The sequence below is a fragment of the Gorilla gorilla genome, chromosome 1 (assembly GCF_029281585.2).
Source record: "Gorilla gorilla gorilla isolate KB3781 chromosome 1, NHGRI_mGorGor1-v2.1_pri, whole genome shotgun sequence".
In the NCBI taxonomy this organism is placed as follows: domain Eukaryota; kingdom Metazoa; phylum Chordata; class Mammalia; order Primates; family Hominidae; genus Gorilla; species Gorilla gorilla.
This window is the reverse complement of record NC_073224.2, coordinates 185,703,845-185,724,441: the sequence shown is the minus strand read 5'-3', so window position 1 is coordinate 185,724,441 and position 20,597 is coordinate 185,703,845. Positions and strand designations below refer to the sequence as shown.

The 20,597-nt window shown below is 52.8% G+C and overlaps 1 protein-coding gene across 12 annotated transcripts in view; it reads right to left on the bottom strand.

Moving 5' to 3' along the window:
• SSBP3 (single stranded DNA binding protein 3) overlaps nucleotides 1-20,597 on the bottom strand; it is a 179,228-nt gene that overhangs the window by 23,654 nt on the left and 134,977 nt on the right. For 5 of the 12 annotated variants that reach the window (XM_031004649.3, XM_031004641.3, XM_055349699.2 and 2 more), the window contains 4 exons: nucleotides 7,103-7,183; nucleotides 6,151-6,210; nucleotides 845-911; nucleotides 667-743 (listed from right to left, as the gene is read on the bottom strand). The exons of 1 other annotated variant lie outside the window; for it this stretch is intronic. In XM_031004649.3, the coding sequence (XP_030860509.1) occupies nucleotides 667-743; nucleotides 845-911; nucleotides 6,151-6,210; nucleotides 7,103-7,183 (285 nt within the window). The remainder of the gene's footprint in view (nucleotides 1-666; nucleotides 744-844; nucleotides 912-6,150; nucleotides 6,211-7,102; nucleotides 7,184-20,597) is intronic. 6 more of the 12 variants (XM_031004657.3, XM_031004660.3, XM_055349717.2 and 3 more) reach the window with 2 other exon arrangements.

Genomic DNA, 20,597 nt, shown 5'->3' with positions numbered 1-20,597 from the left:
GAGGGCACCTGAAATGCTTTCTTCCAATGGCTTCTAAACTGCCCTTTGTGGCAGCAGAGCCCTCTGGTCAGAAAGAATCCCGGCTGAAGTGGGTGCTGGGGTCCTGCCAGCGTGGCCCCCTCCCACCAGAGAATCGCGGACAGTCCTCATTTAACAGGTGGGGAAACTGAGGCCTGCTGGGGCCCACAGAGGTCAAAGTGATTCATCCAAGGACAGACACATGCTAAGTTGCAGGCAGAGCTAGGAAGGCCACTCATCTGCCCCGCCTCTGGGACACAACCGATGGTGGCCCTAAGCCATCTCAAGTCTACCTCACCCAGGGGAGGCAGCTCTGGGGTTCAGGAGCTCCCTGCCCTTCTTCAGACCCCATGATAGGATACCGCACCCCAAAAGGGTCTGCCAACTAGAAGGCCTCAGCTGTCCCCTTTTTCCTAGCTCCCTGGTGGGGGCCCTCAACTCTGCCTGCCATCTGCAAGGGGCTGCCCTGGGCAGCGCGTGAGGCCAGCCTGCCACAGGAAGCGGACAGGAGCAGGGGATGCGGCCATGCCCTTCCTCTCACCCCTGCGAACTGAGAGATGTGGGAGACTGACAGAGCATGGAAACAGGAGAGTAGGCGGGTGCACACAGATGGCCAGGGAGACGGACGGACAGACAGGCGGTGGTTACCTGTGGGCCGGGACCCATGGGCCCCATGCCTCGGGGAGGGTTCATTCTCTGCATTGATCCTCCCATGTTGGGGTGGCCTGCGTGAGAGAGGAGGCGCGTCATGGGATGGCAGGAGTGGAGGGAGGAGGAGCCCCTCCTGGCATCCCCAGCCACCCTAGGCCCACCCTGCCCTCTCTACCTTGTTGTCGTGTGGGATCCATAGAATTGGGCAGCAATGGCTGTGTCCCAGGAACTCCTCCTGGAGGCTGAAAGAGATGCAAGACACAAGCTGAGGAGCTGCTCCGGAGCTGCTGGACATGGGGACAGGCATCTACCTGTCCCACCCAGTGCCCCGTGTGATCACGTGGAGCCACTCGTGGCCTCCCTGAGACTTCTGCTGCCTGCCAGTGGGAGAAGGTTACCCCGGGCCTACCAGTCAGCTGGAAGTGGTGTTAGCTATAACTGTGGCGTTGTTTGGGGGGCTCTGTGGGAGGGAAACCATCGCCTCATCCTGCTGTATTGGGGTAGGGGTCTGTGTACCTATCAGAGCTCTGAAGTGAGGCAGGAGACCAAGTTCTCTAGGCCTTGCTCTGGCTGTAGCACCAACCACCTTCCTCTCAGAGGCAGCAGTGCCCACTCCCTCCTTCTGCCCAAACCCCATCTTGCCTTTGTCTCACAGACACATACCTCATTTTAGCTCTACTTCCAAATTACGGGGACTGAGACACCCACTACCTAAAATCCTATCGCTGTGGGAAGCCCCGTTTAAAGGGGAAAAGAGGATGAGGAGGCTTTTAGGATTGAGATGGGGAAACTGAGGTCACAGGCCTGCGGGCTCCCAGTCACAGGCTGCAGAGCCAAGTGAGCACCCAGGTCACATCCCATCAGCTTCTACAATAGGAAATGCCACCCAGCCCTGGGGCGGGACAGGTGGCCACTAGGAGAGGGGCAGGGGTACTAGACGAGGACCCGGCTCCAGAGCTGGGGCCATCGGTGGTGCTGGTGTGGTTACTAATGAGAAGGTAAACACGGGGGCCACGGGTTTCCTGGGTGAACACTTGCCCCACCCGCTGTGAAAACCTATGAAAAGCAATTTACTTGAGACTGAAGTTATTTCAGCTGCAACTGGAAAAAGAGAGTAGGAGTTGCTGGGGGGAAGTTTGCTTCTAGGACCCCATCCCTTATAGGGCTTTATAAATACGAGCTTTTGCCTTCGAGAGGAAAAGCCTTTGGTGATGGCTGGTCATCTTTCCTCATCTGCAGGTGTCAGTGCTGATCAAAGGCTGGGCATCTGTGACAGGGGTCTGTCCTCAAGGGCCCCCAGCCCAGGCTGTGCTGCTGTGGGGGAGGCTGAGTGGGGAGCTCTCCTGCCTTGAGCTCAATAGTGAACTTCAAACCGGTTTTGGAACGAGGTGGTGGAAAGCGAAGGGACAGACTGTTCACTGATTTCCCTAGCTTCAGAATGGAACAGGGGAGCGGGTATGTGTGGTTAAGGTACGAGAGGATTGTGTGAGGGCATAGGGAGTATCTGATGTTCACGAAGTAGAATTGGTACTTTTTTTTTTTTTTTTAGTTTTTTTTTTTTTTTTTTAAGACAGGGTCGCTTGCTCTGTTGCCCAGGTTGGAATGCAGTAGTGTGATCACAGCTCACTGCAGCCTCGAACTCCCAGGTTCAAGCAATCCTCCTGCCTCAGCCATCCCAAGAGCTGGGACTACAGGCACGCGCTGTCACACCCGGCTAATTTTTAAACTGTTTGTATTGATGGGGTCTCACTACGTTGCCTGGGCTCGTATCAAACTCCTAGGCTCAAGTGATCCTCCTGCCTCAGCCTCCCAAAATGCTGGGATTACAGGTGTGAGCCTCCGCACCTGGCCCACAAAGCGGCATTTAGCACCTGCTGTTTCCGTCTGCCTGGGGGTGCTCAGCATCTGTCTTTCCAATCCCTGGATTTTTAGTTGTTCCGGACTCTCACTTTCTCCCAGCCCTGCTTCCTGGCCCCAGGTTCCCTAGCTCTGAATCACTTGGCTGGTTTGCGTCTGCCCACTGGGGGTTTGTGGTTTTTATAGAGTCCTGGTGACTCAGGAAGGCCTGCCTCTAAGGCTGTCTGGACTGGGGGATCCCAGGACATGGAGGTGGATGGGGGACCTTCAGGGTCATGAGTCACCCAGTGCAGGACCACCCCATCCAACCCTGACAGTGCAGCCATGGGGCTTGGCAGTCACTCTCTCCAGGTAGCCCAATGCTGACCACCAATTCTTGGAGAAAGCCCCTCCTTGGATTCCTCTAACCCTATGTGTCGGAACTCCAGGAGCAAAGCTGGGCTGTCCAGAGGCTCAGAGGGGACCTGGAGGTCGCGTCCCTCACTGAGGTGACCCTGAGACAGGGACAGACAGTCTGGGCCTCTTCTATCAGGGGAAGAAGGTGTGCAATGACCAAGGAAAGGGGTCTCAAACTGAGAAGGCTGAAGCCCTCAAACTTAAGGAGGAAAAACAACGGCTCATATATGGGACCATAATTACACTCCGTGCACACACCCTTGGGGCCTACAGGGGAGCGAGTTGCTCTGGGGCTCCTGGACGGAGGCCAGCTCTTCTCCTACAGCACTGCGTGTGGGGCAAGGCACAGGAAGCATCTGCCCAGGAAACGGACAAATCCCTGCTGCATCCGCGTGCTCTCTCACCTGCCCCGCCAGCACAGCCAGCCTGCCAGGTGGGACCTCTGCCGAGATGTGTGTGGGAGAGCTCTCTGACAACCCTGGATTCCAGCCACTCTCTCCTAAACTCGGCTGAACTCCACTGTCACCACCCATCCAACCACCCGCACTTGAAAAAACAGCAACTCTCTATGCACAGCCTCTAGCCAGGGAGGCAGATGGGAGGCAGGCCTTGTAAGACCCCGAGGCCACATCACTGACCCTTTGCTTCTTGTTTCCCTAAGGGCGCTTCTCACTCCCCTCACCCAAAAGGCACATTCATAATGGCCTGTGAGCCCCAGCAAGTCCTCTAGTCTCGGCTCCCTTTACCCGTCACAGGAGAGAACTGAGCTAACTCGGGTGGCACAGGGCTTCTGTTAACTGGCAGTCCCAACGAGGGCACTCTTCAAGAAACCCCTAGGGACAATACCTGTGGAAGGGGCACATCCCTCTTTGGAGGATAGAAATTTCTTGAGGTCACAGGAAACTGGAAAACCAGTGTGGATTTCTTTTTTTATCTTTTTTCTTCTTTTTTTTTTTTTGAGACGGAGTCTCGCTCTGTCACCCAAGCTGGAGTGCAATGGCGCAATCTCGGCTCACTGCAGCCTCCGACTCCTAGGTCCCAGCGATTCTCCTGCCTCAGCCTCCTGGGTAGCTGGGATTACAGGCACACACCAGCATGCCTGGCTAATTTTTGGATTTTTAGTAGAGACAGGGTTTCACCATGTTGGCCAGGCCAGTCTCGAACTCCTGATCAAGCGATCCACCCGCCTGAGCCTCCCAAAGTGCTAGGATTATAAGCGTGAGTCACTGCGCCCAGCCCCAGTGTAGATTTCTATTGCGGGGCGGGGGATTGGCAGGGAGGTTGGGAAAACTGGTGTGTAATACAAAGTACAGATGATGGATTTATCCCCCATTTGCTCTTGAGTGGTTGCTCATGCTTAGTTGCTGAGTAGAAATATACACACCCCCTCTCCATATCCTTTAATTGCCAGAAGAAGGGCCACCACAATTATGATAAGGAAGTAGCTCCTTTCTTCCTGGCAGAGGCCAGTTTGGACCAAGAAGAGCTCCTGGGTGGGAAGGCTGCTGCTGGCGCCCCTATGTGCCACGGCAAAGCAGGCCCAGCGGTGATGGGTTAAAAACACAGATGGGGGCAGGAGTCTTACTTACATCTGTGAAAGCTGAGGAAAGGGGTGGGGTAGAGTACAATTAGCACTGGGCTGGAACCAAGATCAACTCCAGCCCAGCTCACTTTGGGAAGTCACTCCTCCACTCTGACCTTTTGTTTCCTCATCTGTGATGTATCCAGGGATCCCTTCTTTTGCTCAAAAAGCTGGGTCTCTAATTCCTCTTGTCCAAATTTGTCCCCTTCATGTCAGAGAAAATAGAAAATGAAGGACTTTTGGAGAGAGAAAAAAAAAACAAAAAAACAAGGTGGGAACCCGATAGGCAATTTAGCATTAAAGCTGGAGAGCTGGCCAGGCACGGTGGCTCACGCCTGTAATCCCAACACTGTGGGAGGCCAAGGCAGGCAGATCACATGAAGTCAGGAGTTTGAGACCAGCTGGCCAACATGGTGAAAGCCTGTCTCTATTATAAATACAAAAATTAGCCGGGCATGGTGGCACACACCTGTAATCCCAGTTACTTGGGTGGCTGAGGCAGGAGAACTGCTTGAACCCAGGAGGTGGACGGAGGTTGCAGTGAGCAGAGATCGCACCACTGCACTCCAGCCTGGGAGACAGAGCGAGATTCCGGTTAAAAAAAAAAAAAAGACAATTGGAGACCCCTGGCAATGAGCATCTCTCCATAGTCCCTGCATCACCTCACTCAGGAGCCTTCTTGCAGAGCCCTGAGAATGAAAAGCATCACACTCAGACAATGCTAATTTAGTTGGTGACTAAACTCCCAGTTCAAAGGCAACAAGGGCTGGATGTGCTGGCGCTTCTGTCAGATTTTTTTGAAGGGCTTTTGCAAAGTCACCGAAATAATTCTGTTTTAAAAAATTGGGGCATACAATTTCCCTGATGTTTCTCGAAGTTTCTTTTAAGTCTGTCTATCCTCAAAAGAGGCATCTATTCATATTTACCTCTGCAACTCCTCTCCTGCCCTGAACCAGGGAGGGTGGCATGGGGTCTGATTTCTCCAGACCACCTAGAATTGCCAACCCTAATGGGCCAGCGTAAGGCATATGACCCCAGGCAAAAATCCCTCCCCGTAATCAGACCCCTTTTCTAATTACACGAACAAATCCTTTCTTGTTTTGAGTTGGGTCTGGGAAGCAGGCAGACATTGCTGAAAAACTCACAAATCTCCTGCTCTGCTGCATCCAGGCTCCTGATCTAAGCATTCCTACGGGCCATTTCCCCCCCTAATAGCAGGATTATATTTACCAGCCTTGGCAATTCTCAAAAGCTTCCAGGAAAAAATGCACATTGTCAATTAACTTCATTAAGGAGGAAGACCCTCTTCCAAGAAGGGGGTAGAAGGGAGGGGCAGGGCATTACCATCTTCTCTAGAATAGCCGAAACCCTGCAATCCCAGATGCGCCTTAGCTCCATCTGCTGCCACCTTCTGAACTCCGGAATGGGCTGTCCAAAGGCCATCTGGAGAGGCAGGTGAACTGCCGCACCATGGGCACAGCGGGGACATAGGGCCCTCTCTGGGGAACAGCTAGTAAGCTACCAGCCATGTTAAACCTGCCCCTCCACCCCTCAATCCTTTCCCTCAACTTTCATTTTGTGTCAAAGTCCACCTAGGGCCAAGGATGGCTGAGGGAGGGGAGAGAGAACATGAAAAGGTACAGTACCTGGTTTCCCATTCTGATCGGGGGCCTGGGGCCGCCTGCGTATCGCGGTGACATAAAAGGCTGCAATTATAGGTAATTAGTTCAATGACAGCCTGCCCTACTGCACAGTGACAAACACAAATGCTCTCCACTCCACAAAGTCCAGTTTTGTTATAACTAGTGATCTTTTAAGTTCCTTCTCCTGCTAGCCTCTTCCCTTTGAGCAAAACTTCCTTTGGGCAGAGGGAACAATAGATCCACACAACAAATGTGTCTCTTGACTCCACATTTGTTCGTGGAGATCTACTCTGGGTGGGAAGGGCAGCGGCTGGGACTTTGCATTAAGAAACGAAAAACAGTTAAATCAACGCAGGGCAGAGGAGGAAACCTCTGCTCTCGGTAAGGGCAAATAAAAGGGTAAGAAGGACTTATACGTAACATTTTAAGGGTCTGCAGACAAAGCTGGACACACGAGCACGCACACAGGCACACGCACACAGAAACCACCAGCGGGGATAGAGAGGGGAGCGAGGACTGGGGGGGAAACGCCATGGAAACGGGAAGGAGACAGCGGGCTCCCTAACTTAATGCAGGGGAATGGCAGGAAAGCTTTCTCAGCAGCACGAGTGCACAAAGAAAAGGCTCGGGATGCAGCTTCGGTTATAAACAAATGGTGAACCAAACTCAAAACCAAACCAAAAGTGAGAGAGGAAAAAACAAAAACGCAAAGGCCGCTGACAAGGTCACAGAAATATATATTTTTTCCTTTTGGTTTCGTATCCAAGCTGGGTGTGATATCCGAGGACTGAAGACTATCTTTAGAAAAAAGAAATTTCTAAAAAAATTTAATTTGTCAATAAAGACTCGCAGGCAGTGGCTAGAGCACATTTTGATTTTTGTTTTTCCTCTGCGGGCTCTCTGCTTCCTCCGCGCCCCGCGTCCCCGGCGGGCGGGAGCGCCACGGTGCGTTTACCTGACTGTGGGGTCCCATCATGCTGCTAGGATTGTGAGGTGGAGGCTGTGCGTGCGGCGAGGGCTGTGACCCCGGAGGACCCTGTGAGGCCAGACAGTAGAGGCAGGTTATAGATCACAGCACATGGAGAAGCGCAGAAGCAGCTTAAAAGAACAAAAATTAAACCAAAACGAAGGGTGGGCGGCGGGCGTGCGGGGGGGTGGGCTCTGGTTGGTGGGAGGTGGTGGAGCTGCTGCTTTGGTCGCCGGCTCAACGGTGTAAAACGGCGAGCGGGAGCGAGAGAAGCTGATAAATACATTCACAGGGGGTTGAAAGAACAAAAAATGAAGCACCTCTGTCAAAGCACACGGGAGTACAGTCCTGGACACAGCCTACCCTTGGAGCGGAGTTTGCCATGTTAAATACGTTGGTTGAGACAGGCTCAGAGGGAGTACAATGATGCACAGACACAGGGACCCAGGTGCAAAGCACGTAGGTGCCGCTTGCACGGGAGGTGGGGAAAGATCGGGAAAGGCCCTGCCCTCAAGGAGCTCACAGTCTGGGGGACAGTGACACGGCTATGGGTGACTCGAGGCAGGACTGATCAAGTGTCAGGGAGAGGCCCAGGCGACGGGTTTCCTGGGGGCAGGAGGGCCGGGGGCACCGACGGATAAACAACAGAGGCAAGAGGAGCAAGGGGCACCACAGATGTAACACACAGGGAGTGGGGGGACAGTGAGTGAGGGCCACACGGTGTGGGCAGCACAGACTCGCACACCGTGAATTCACCTGCACTTCAAAGCAGCCCTGTGAGGCGGGGTTTCTCATTCCAATTTTTACTGATGAGGAATCTAAGTCTGGAGGGATGAAGGAACTTGGCCATGGCCACAAAACTGGTCAGTGGCAGAGCTGGGATGAGAAGCCCCATGGGTCCAAGGCCCATCTCCAGCCCTGAAACCCAAGAGTTCCGGTGCAGAGCTGGGGAGAGGGGGAAGTGCATGAAGGGTGGGGACCCCTGACTGCTGGGCGAGTGGGTGGGCTGTCCTTTTCATACCTCAGTTCCAAGCTGACCCCCACCCCCCACCACCTCAACCCTGGGCTATGCTGACCTCGACCCCCCTACCCCGCCCCAGAAGACATGGGCAGATGAATTCACTTCAACCTTGGGATTACAAACTATGGGTAGAAACTCACTCAGCAATTCAGCAAGCTGCAATAATTATTTCTTAAAAATCCGAGGTAATAAAAAGTCAGAGAGCTTTGTGTATTTTAAGGCAGGTGTCTTTCATGAACCCCGGTTTTGTGTGTAAATATTCATGTGTGTGTAGACTGGATCACACCACCAAAGGACTCTCCTACCATGGGTCACAGTCAGTAAGCACGGAGGGCTGCCTCAGAAGCACGTTCCAGCCCACCCAGCGTGGGATGCTGATGCCAGGGATGAGGAGACAGGCCTCCATTCGCTCTTCCCCACCCATGACTGTGCTGTTTTTTAGAGGTTGGTTTTTAGAAAAATTCAAAATGTGCACAGGGGGTGAGTGTGGCTAAATTAAAAAGAGAGAGGAGCTGCCTAGGTAGGGTTTCCCCCTTGGCCTTCTCCTGCAGAGCCAGGCTGCCAGCCGCCTGCCCACTGGGGAGGAGGGGTGTGGGCCCACAGGGAAGAGGTGTGCAGAGAACATCGCAGGGGGCTGTACAAGAACCCGAGGGCGCCGCCGCTGACAGGCCTGGGAGTTTCTTGGCCAAGCGAGGAGCTGCTCACTTCCGGAAAGCTCCGAGGAGCAGATGTTCCCCTACCTGCCACGCTACTAATTTCAACAAGTGTGTGTCTTTCTAGCGGCTGCCAGCAACGGCATGGTTTGTTACCATGAGCAATTTTCTTAATTAACAGACATTAATTAGCCATTTAGCAATTTTGCAAGCATTTGTTTAGCGGCTTTCCTAAACATGAATACCACTGTGATAATGGCACTGATTAGAGGGTCCCCTAATTAACAGTACAGGGAAGGAAAATTGAAATCACATAAATTAAAAAGGGAGGGGAGTTAATGAAGGCGGGACATATTTGCACCTGCAAGTCTTTTGTACCACGTAACTTGGGTGTAATGTAAACAAAACAAGATAATTTGAAGCCAACCCCCAAAAAAAGAAATATGAAAAGAACAGAGGAGGAAGGTTCAAGGGTGAGGTCCAGTTGCCAAGAGGGGGCAAAAGGCTTTCTGTTGGTTCCTTGGCTCTTGGCAAGAAGGGAGTGCCTCCTCCCTCGCGTCCTTCCCTTCCTGGTAACTGAGTGCTTCCTCAGGGTGAGCAGTGGGGCTCTGGGCAAGCCCCTCACACCTGTGTGCCCAGTGGTCAGGGAGGGCAGGCGGCTGGCTCACTGACAGATTAGAGAAAACAGAAGTGAAGCACCCAAGGGCGTGTGGCGCACACGGTGGGGCCTCAATCTACGGCAGCCTTTACAAAGGACCAGTGCTCCAACCGGGGTCTGCTGAGATCCAGAGAGCAAGGCTGGCATGTGTGCCTCCTCTGCGCCTCCCTCAGAAGTCCCCCTGGGGGACTCTGGAGACCAGTCCCTGGATAAGCAGAGGTGGCACAAGCTTGCTCTTGGCGCAGCTGCCTCAAGAAAAAAAGCTGACAAGCGGTAAGGATGGAGCCAGGCTGGTCAGGGAGGCCCCAGCCCAGCCCCACAACCTCTCTGGCTCATGGGGAACAGTGGGGAACGAGCAGCTAAATCTGGGGTGGGAAGAGCAGCTAGAAGTCTTCCCTCTGACTTGGAGCTAGGGGTTGGAATGATGAGGACCAGGAATCTCGGCCCAGGCCAGCCAGTCACTCAGGGAGAAAAATGATACCACATTCTTGACAGAGGCCAAGCTAAAAGCTCAGTGCCCACCTCCTCAGGGCACAGAGCTCCTCTCCCACCTGCAGTGAGGCGCTGACAGGCTCTGCCTGCCCACCTCTCGGCACAGAGCCAGACGCCTGCCATTTCCCAACGGGCCACCCACATCCACATCCACAGAGAACTCCTCTGTGTCTCTGCTACCTCCACTCAGCCCGGAGCTCCGTCACTACATTCCCTGTGTCTAGGCTGTGTCCCTAAGACCCTGTGGCATCACAGGAGGAACCCCACATAGCCTAGCAGTCTCACGGGCAGAGATCCGTGTTTGTGGAAGCATTTGCTTCTGCAAGGAACATGACAGATGAGCTGCCCATCTCTATGAGGAGTCAGGGGCTCTGCTGCCCTGTGTTTTATTAGGCCACAAATAGTGCTCTCGTCTTCCTTCCCAGCCTGCACTCTCAACAAGAGATCCACAGGTAGGTTTGAAGAAGACGGACTTTGTGCTCTTTTGGATTTGTTACCCACTCGGGCAAAAGGCTACACAGGAGGCAGACAACAACGAAAAAGGATCTAGATTGAGGGCTCTGACCTTTGGTGGGACGGGGGCTGCTCTCTTCCCCAAACTCTGAACAGACCCAGCAGGCAGGCAGAGTGGACTGTGGTGGAAGGTGAGAGGAGGAGGGAGTCTCAGAGCTGATGATACTGATGTGCTTTTCCATGCAGGACAACTCTGGTGAGGCTTCCACTTGCTGGAAGCTTTTGAGGAACCCAAAATGGGTGCATCTGGAGGGCTGCTTGGCCAGCAGGCCCAGCTCCATTTAGACCATCTCCCTCCATGAGAGCTGGATGCCTTCGGTTCCAGAGGCTGCCTAATTAACCTTCCAGGGATGCGGTGGATCAGGGCAGATGGCACCCTGGAGGTGTGCAAAATATCAGGCTAGACTAGGGTGGCTGGGGGTCCTTACTAGATGCTTAGGGAGAAAGGCATCTGCCCAGGGGTCACCTGTTAGGTGGCTTTGACAGATTCTATCATCCCTTCCTCCAACATTTGCAGGGGAGGAGAAAAGAGAGGCCCATGACAGAGGTGTGACCTCTCCAAGACCACAGAAAACTAGTTGGCATCTGAACCACATCTCCTAACTCTACCCCAGGGCTCTCCTCACAACATCACATTCCCATTCGCATCTCTTTTAGATGAAGAAATAGGGTTTGGAAGGAACTGGGTTCGAATCCTGGCTCTGCCCCTGACTGCATTTCCATTTTCTTGACAGTGGAATGGAGCCATGAGAGTAACAATAACAGGGAGTGTGGCCTCTACCTACATAAGCTCATCTAATCCCGGACTCCTCGCAGTAAGGGATCAATTGCCCCATTTTATTGCCAAGGAACTGAGGCTTGGAAAGATAAAGGCACTCCAGGATTGCATAGCTATTACGTGGTGGAGCCAGGCCTCGATGTCTGATTCTAGAGTCTAACAGGGTCCTGGGTAGCCCATCATTCTACAAGACTGCGAGCAGCACCTCCGTGTCATCTGTCAGGGCAGAGAGCAAAGGGCAAAGTGGAATGAACCCAAGGCTGAAGGACTTGGGAGAGCACCGAGATGCCGGGTGCTGACCTCCTATGTGGCCAGCCAGCCCCATGCTGGGGTCTGGAGGCACATCAGGCTTGTCCTGACCCTGAGGAGCTTCCAGGCTAAGGACAAAAACGATTACACAGAGAGAAATAAGCTTAAGTGTTGGCTTAACCTGCCAGGGGCTCTAAGAGAGGGTGATGCCTACCTCCCTCTCACTCCCAGACAGGTAAACTGAGGCCCAGTGTGGCCACAGCATGTAGGCCTGGTACCCCCATGAGCCAACCGGAACTGGGATGAGAACTGGGGTCCACTGACGGGTCAGAGCTCTTTCCACTGCACTGCACTGCCTCTGCAGGGTGATGACAGCAGGACCAAGCCCTGGGGTAGACCTCAACATGGGGGAAAATCCCCACTCCTGAATCTGGGAAAAGGAGGCAGGAAACACGCCCACTTCCTGTCCAGCCTTCCAGCTGCCCTGGACCCTGTTAATGGACTCACTATTCCATCTCAGCTGGCCCCAAGATCTCTGAGTGGAGACAACTAACTCCCGCAGTTTCTTGTTATTCTTTCTCCTGTAATTTCAGCACTGGGTAGTGTTCCATCCAGCAGCTCCTGAGAGCCACTTAGGCAGGGCCCAGGAGGCTCTGTTATGGGTGTGATCGAGGCAAACACTGGGCCACTTCACGAAAACTCCGAAGTGTGGACACTGATGGTTAGTGAAAAAGCCTTTACCCACATTGACACCATGGGGAGCAGAGCATACCCACTGTAAAACGGATTCAAGGACTCTGCGGAAAAGCATTTCAGAATCATCAGCAGGACCCCCAGCCCTCCCGCACACTCTGGCTAAGTCCCTGCACTTCATCTGAAGCCATCCTGGAGAGGCAGGTTGTGGTGTGACAGGAAGCGCCCACCATTATGCAGGCCTGGGATCCAATCCCAGCTCCTCCGGTTCATTCGGAGTCCAGTTTCCCAACGGCTCTGAGCCTCACTGCCCTCATAAAGGAAACGAGGACTATTCCACAAACACTGCAGGGCTGTGGCACGGCTGGCAGTGTGAGGCACACGGGGTCCCCAGTCCTGGTCCCCATCCTCCTGCTCCTGTGGCCACTCGCCTGCCCTTTACAAGGAAAGCAGGAGCTTGACGTCTGGCCTCATCTCACCAGGTCTGCTGAAGGCCACATATCCTTTTTCATGAAGGCTTTCCTGCTCCAGCCCTTCAAGTGCTCTCTAAACACAGAACCTTTCCTTACTCCATGTCTGGGGGTGCCATGTGGACCCCTCCAGGCCAGGCCACTCACCCCCACAGGTACCTCGGGGCAGGGCCCAAACAGAGCAGCAGGGCTGAGGCAGCAGGCGACCACACTGCCATGGGCAAGGGGCAAGACCCAACAAGCCCCTGGGCAGGCACATCTAACACCTTGAGGCTCATAGGAACCAGGAAGAAAAGTTAGTACCAAAAGGGTGACCAAGTTGGTCTTCTGAGCTAAAGATTCTTGGAGCTGGATGGAGGATAGCTCCTTAAAAACAAAACCAAAAAAAAAAACAAAAACAAAAACAAAAGCAAAACAAACAGGCTGGGCACAGTGGCTTACACCTGTAATCCAGCATTTTGGGAGGCCGAGGCAGGAGGATTGCTTGAGCCCAGGAGTTTGAGACCAGCCTGGGCAGTATGGCAAAACTCCGTATCTACAAAAAAATACAAAAGCTAGCCAGGTGTGGTGGTGTGCGCCTGTGGCCCCAGTTACTCAGGAGACAGAGGTGGGAGGATCCCTTGAGCCAGGGAGGTGGAGGCTGCAGTCAGCTGTGATCATGCCACTGCACTCTAGCCTGGGTGACGGTGAGACCTGTCTAAAAAAACGAAACAAAACAAAACAAAACAAAACCAAGAACAAAATAAACCTACACCGATTTTTTAAAGGAGAAAATAAGCTATGTGTTAAGTTAAATATTCCCCAAACTGACTGCTTCTTCCCCAAATGCCACCCATATTCCTCAAATCTGCCAACACCTGTCTAGAAATCATGGGCTTGCCGAGAAATAAAGCTGAGACTCAAGTCCTGGCTCTGTGGGTTCAGAGGCATGCCTGGAAAGCGAAGTGTGAGGACAGGCTGTGACCTGTGCTGAGGGCACTGGTCCCAAAACCCGAAAAGCACTAGGGCTGGAGTCCTGGCCTTGTCGCCCTGGGTCTTGGCAGAGCATCCCTCAAGCGAGGTGGGGAGTATAGGCTATGATTCTCTCACGGGTCACGAAAGCTGTGAGAGTTCTCTGTAAACTGCTGACAGCTACCCAGACAGACGCCATTACCACCCAGCCAAATCTGCCTTTTGTCTTCACAGAAGGCTGCTGAAGAAAGGGGACTTGAGGTTTTAGGTTGTTAAGAGATAAAACACTCCACACATCCTCGTCCCTCCTGACTCGTAGGACACTGGCCACTGCTCTGGAGAGGCTGAAGGAGTGGGTTTTCTCGACCAGCAGTGGGACGCAGAGGACCTGCGGTACTGGTGGCCTGTGTAATCTGCCTGTTAGGTGTGTCGCTTTAATTGAGTGAATACAAAATTACAATAATTATACACAGCAAAAGGCACTTGATAGACAATCCAATTTGCTCCTTGGTCCCAAATACTGACAGAAAACGGCGTAAGCTCAGTCTGGGGAGAAGGCCAAGGTGTGCTCAGGTGCCATGGACATCCGGATCTGTCACCATGGTCTGCCTCACCCACAGCCCCCAAGGAAAGGGAAGCTGACCAGATGGGGGGAGGAAGGGAAAGCAAGTCAATTTTCCATGCAGTCTTTGGTGGAAACGTTATTTCTTCATTTCAACCCATGGGAATGAACTTGGCATGGCTTGGAGAGGGGTTGTGTGAAGGGTGTGGGTGTGTGTGTGTTATGTAGGGTGTGTATGAGTGTGTGTGTTTACAGGCCAGAGCTGGGGCTGAGACACCAACTTGAGGGCAGAAGGTGACTAAGTTGCCTGCCTGCACACCCAGCGTGGGCCTGGCACATGCACGGTAGGTGGGTCCTCAGGGGGCTGAGCTGGGCCACACAGCAGTGGAATAACTGCCCGGGCTTCTGCGTGGTCCCCGAGAGCTCACAGTCAGGTGGGGCTCCTGGCTACCCAGCAGAAGAGCCCATGACAATCAATGGCCCTTTGTGGGGAGAGGACAAGGAGGGGGCTGGGTTTAGAGGTCTGGCAATGGTGTGGACCATCTTCCTGGGACGGTGGGGAAGTTACCAGTTAGAGAAAGCAGGAATGTACTGCATCTCCCCTTCATAGTCATCTCTGCATAAATACCAGGGATCCTTACAGCCACCAAGGTCCACTCCTTGCAAAGGTGAGCAAATGGTTCATTGATTTCCGTGTGAGCAAAGGCCCCAGCCGACCTCCCTTCCTCCCAGCAGTCTCTCCAAGGAGCCAGGGCAGCACTGGGCAGACAGCAAGGGTGCAGGGTTTGCACCATTAGGAATCTGGCTTCCCTGGACAGCCCTGCTGAGGCATGAACAGGGGGCGCTCAGTGAAGGCTCTGCTTACCAGGCATGAAACTCACTTGCCTCCTGGCAGAACAGAATCAGCAAGTGATGGTTTCCCAAACAAAGGGAGGAAACATGGCAAACGAAAAGTATAGGCAGCGTCCAAAACCTAATGCATAGCTCCTCCACACACTGCTTGCCAGCGCCTCTTTCTCCAGTGCCTGGACTGCGACTGCCATGATACAGATGGGAAAACTGAGCCTCAGAGATGTGATCTCATTGGTTCCAGGTCCAACCTGCTTCAAAGTCTAGGCTGGGTCCCTCGCACCAAGCTGCATACCAGGGCAAAGGCTGGTCTTGGCTGCAGCACAAGGACCCCAAGAGCACAGCCACTAGGCTGAGCTACAGTCAAGTCAGGGTCAAACTAGCCTGCCACCTGTTTTTATAAATTAAGTTTAATTAGAATACAATGTAAATAAAGTTTTATTGGAACACAGTGCAAATAAAGTTTTGTTGGAACAGAGCCACACTCACTCATGTTCTGTCCACGGCTGCTTACAAAGACCTGATGGCCCACAAAGTCTAAGATTATTTCCTAGCTGTCCCTTCACAGAAAAAGTCTGCAGACCCCTGAGTTAGATGATGGTCCTCAAGACTGAAGAGGGAAAAAAGTGGAGTCTTCTGTAATTCTCAAGGAAAAACAAAACAGTGCTACACTTTGATTTTAACCTCACATTTCTCTTGTAAGGCAAATGAAGCAAAAGTTAACCCCATTTTACAAAGGGGGAAAACTGAAGTATAGTGACATTAAGGCATTAATTATCAGAGCCAAGATGTTATGCCCCTGAGGACAAACAGAATGAGCACTGGCCAGGCATCAGCACACCTGAATTTGGCTGTCACACCAACACCCTCCACGCTCACTAATCAATGAGCCCTGGTCTCTTGGCCACTGCTCCTGAATACAGTGATAGTGCATCATCGGAACACAAAACCCAGCGCTCACGTCCAGCTGGCTGGTCACAACCCTCCTTGCTGATGGTGTCCTCAGTTTCATTCTTGCCACAACGCTGGGGAAGAAGCCCTTCCCCTTGTTTGCCAGCACAAATATTCTGGGAGCTTGAATCCCAGCCTTGAGTTCTTTTGGCAGGTTCAAACTGTTTGGACCCTTTCCTGTGGTTTGAATTCACAAACAATTAGATCCTCTGGGGTCATCTCAGCCAGGAAAAGGCTCCACCTCGAATGGCTGCGGTTGGGAAGGGCCAGGATATGAGACGTGACTTTGCCTCCAGCCACTAAATGCTTAAGGAGGGCTTTCCTGCTGGAGATTCTCCGTGTATTCCACATGTATTCATACAACAGGGCACTCTTTTCAAGAACACAGCCCAATATCCATAACATATGGGCAGAGCCCACCTCTATCTGGCAGTCACTCTAACTGGGCACTAGGTCCCAGTACCCTGAGCTAAGTGCCGGAGACGCGTGAACAAGCAGTATTCTGCCCTTCCCTAAAGAGCTCCAGACTGGCCAGTGAGACCAGGGTGCAACACTTTAATAGAGGCAGAGATACCAGTGCACTGGGGAGTGAGGGAGCAGTGACCACAGAACAGTCACATTTAGGCAGGACTTACAGAATGAACAGGTGTCACAGGTGTCTCCTGGCAGAGAAGAAAAGGAAGGGGATTCTGGACCGTGAGGATGGCATTTATGCAGCCCAAAGGCAGGCCTGGGTGTGGTTCTAGAGGACTTTATGCACAAGATGGTGGGGATGTGACCACCAGGCCAAGGGGAAGGATACTAACATTTGGGGGCTTGACCAAGGAAATGGCAACACGATCTGTATCTTGGGAATCACATATCTATTCTGTTCCTTTCCAAAGATGTTTCTATACCCTCTCTCAAGTTGGAGACCTATTAGATTCCCATCTGTGAGTGGCTCCTTCCATCCTACCTGCTGCCCCGTTAAGTCACATCCCAGCCCTGCACAGCCAGCTCTCTTTATTAAAAAAAAATTAGAGACAGGGTCTTGCTATGTTGTCCAGGCTGGCCTCAAACTCCTGAGCTCAAGCAATCCTCCCACCTCAGCCTCCCAAGCGGGTGGGACTACAGGCGTGGGCCACCATGCCCATCTCCCAGCCTTCTTTAATGCTGGCACAGAAGCTAGGAATCCTGTGCCCCAGGGGGAGAGTCCAGACAGCACCCCTCTCTCTCCCTGACCTCTACTGGTGCAGGAGAGACAAGCCTGGAGAGGAAGAGATGGGCCTGGGATCCAGACCCACTCCAGTCCTCTGGAACATGGGGTGAACGTGGCCTTGCCAAACTGATTCTCTCCCCCCAGAAAAGATTTCCTTCAGCTCTGAAAATGGATAGTGCTGCAAAGACACATCCCACTTCTGCCCGCCGGCCTCCGCCACCGCTCGCCAGCGCTCAGGCTCCACTGTTAATCATGACAACACAGCGAAGGTGATGTGCATATTAAAAAGGCACTGCCTCATCCACCCAGAGAATTCCTGCTCCACTTTTAAGCTCTCCAGACACACGGGTGCACACAGCCTTCCTGCCCTGCCCCTTCACCCCAGACAGTTACAAAAAGTAATGATTCGTCACATCCATCTAGGAAGGGGGGCTGCAAAGCCTTGGAAACCACAAATCCAGAATGCCCCTAATTCAACCCCAATTGCCCACTGAGCAGAAGAGGGCTAAGAACGGAACAGCAAAGTCTGCCAAGTTTTTCCCTTTCAGTCTTGCAGCCCCCTGGAAGACTGGGTAGTTTTTCATGCCTCTTCCTCCCTGAGGAGCTTGGGGAATGGCCCAAGACCTCTTCCTCCTTCCTCTGTTAAGATGAAGCAACAGGATGGAGCAGGGGAAGAACCAGGACTCTGGGAGACACAGATGTGGGAGGTCGGGCCCACAGTCACACGGGCAGGTGCAACAATACCTGGCAAACTTGACGGAAAATGAGAAGCAGCTCTGTGGTGCTGCTGGAAAAGCCCCAGATTCATGGGGCTTGGAGCTCGGCCTATAGCTCCCTCTGAAACTGACTTATCTCCCTTGTAAAATGTGGTCACCCTACCTGCCTCACAGAGAACTGTCTAACTATCAGGAGTCAAGTACTTAGTTCAGCCCTTACCAAGGGTAGCTGTTAATACACCAAGCTGTGGCTCAGAATCTGCCCCGCCTCGTGGAATCCTTCAGGAACCTCCTTTCTTTGGCTCAGCCCTCCTTATTACCTTACACAGCCTTCCTTATTAGCCCACAGAGCTACCCCTCTTGCCTACAACACGTAAGCTGTCCTAATCTGAGCTGCTCTTGGGGTTGGAAGCATGCCCCTCAACAAGAGAAACCCCACCCAATGCTGGGTGCTCTTCAGCACACTCCACCAGAGTCATCTGGCCCTAGAAGTAGTCCCCCATTTCTTTTGCCCCCAAAGCCCTTGACGGCCCAGAAGACAGGGGCCAGGTCTCTTCTGCTCACCACTGGATTCTTATATCCACGCTCTCTAACACTGCTGCATTTACAGGCGGGGACACTATGGTCCAGGAAGGTAAAGCTGCTTCCCAAAACAGACCGAAGTTTCTAAGCTCTTGGACCTTTTCTACAGCTCAAGAGTAAGTTCCTTGGGATTGGCTACTACAATTAATCTAGCGAAGAGGAACTTAGCTAGATACGCATGTTAGGCATAACTTTTTTGACCTTGGGCCAAGGAAAGGGCAAGACTTTGTCAAAGTATTCTTGAATAAAAGTGACCTGAGAGGGAAGAGGCTTCAAGAAGGGGAGAGGAAAAGGCTGCAGCCTATAGAACAATCCCCAACAGACTGATGGAGGGGCAGAGGCCAGGTCTGAGAGCCAGCAGCTCTGGTGCTTGCCCTGTGGAACAATAGCTGGTCCAACAGTGGGGTGAGGGTAGCAGGGCTAGACCACAAAGAGCTCTGACTTCATTCTTCTAATGAAGGGGCACCACTGATAGGAAGAGCACCTGACAGAGAAGAATGAGCCACATGCTCACCTTTGGTTAGCCTAGCCTAGGTCTGCCCTGTGGACGATGATTGTGTGGGGGCCAGAGGCTGCCCTACCTCCCAACCCTGGGAGCACAGCGGGGCTGGGCAGAAAGCCGTGGCTTATGAATGTATGCTGAAGGAAGGAATGACCAGATGTCAGCCTCTGGGAAGGAGCACTTGTCGGATTTCCCATCTGCCATTCATTCTGACCACACACCTTACACTGGTACAAGTGTTCATCTCCCAGATGAACCAGGGAGAGCTGCTTCTGCTTTACAGGTGGGGAACGCAAACTCAAATGATACTCAGGTGAAATTCACCAGTGACAGAATGCAGGCGCACAGGTGAAGACCCAGCTCCCCAGGTCAGAGCTGGTCTCCATCAGACTCATGGTAGCAAGACTGGGAGGAAAAGAATCAGAGGGTCCCAGACACACAACACCTGCCTCCCAGCCTCGACCTCCCCCGGCAGCTCCTGTGCGGTGGAGTAGGGCACTAGGAGTCAAGGTGGCAGGGGTTAAGGGAGGTAAATCAGGTGGACAAGATGAAGGGAAGTAACGTGTTAAAGGGCCAAACAGGGCCTGGTGCTTAGGTGTGTCAAATATGTTGGTCAAACTGAAGGGTTAAACACTAAAAAGCTAGCGGATCTCAAAAATACCCAGAACCTCTTCCACACATCAATGTCACTAAGGCTGTGCCATGCCCCTAAGACTCCCTCCTGGAAAGAGGAGAAACCCTGAGGCAGCTCTTGTTCTTGGGTAAACTGAAAGACCTGGGCCTCTAGAACAGTACAGTCCCAGACACGCCTACAACAACTCTAAAGTCTCAAGAGCCAACCCAGCACAGACACCAGGTGGGGCTTCATACACATCATCTCACGGCATTCTCGCAGCCGACCTAAGATGTCAGGCCTATCATCGCCCCCAATTATCAGATGAAGCAACTGAGGTTCAGAGAGGTGAACTGACTTTCTCGAGGAAACCCATGTGCCCACCCAGGCTGTGTGACACCAGAGGCCGCCAGGAAGCATGGATCACCTTCACAGAAAGTGAAGGAGGGATGGGACCCAGCACCTCCCTGTCCAAGACAGAAGGGACAGATGAGCTGACTGGCATGCTGGGAGCTCCAGGCTTAGCTGCTGGTCAACACGGATCCTGAAGCCCAGTCATCTTTCCACAGCAGTAATAATAAACCATTACTGACATGAATGTAGATTTTTCAGTTTCTTTTGAGACAGGGTCTTGCTCTGTGGCCCAGGCTGGAGTGCAGTGGTGTGATCGAGGCTCACTGCAGTATCAATCTCCAGGGCTCAAGCCATCCTCCCACCTCAGCCTCCAGAGCAGCTGGGACTACAAGCCTATGCAACAAAGTCTCACTAATTTTTTAATTTTTCTTTTGTAGAGACAGGGACTATGTTGCCCAGGCTGGTTTCAAACTGGCCGCAAGCGATCCTCCTGCCTCGGCCTCTCAAAGTGCTGGGATTTGCAGGTATGAGCCACCACGTGTGGCCTGAATATAGGTTTATATGTATAGTCAATCCTCACCACAGCTCCAAAAAGGACACGGTAGGATTTGCTGCGCGACTGTTCCTACAGCACAGCTGAGGAAACAGTGCCTGAAGAGGCTGGGTCACTGCCAGGAT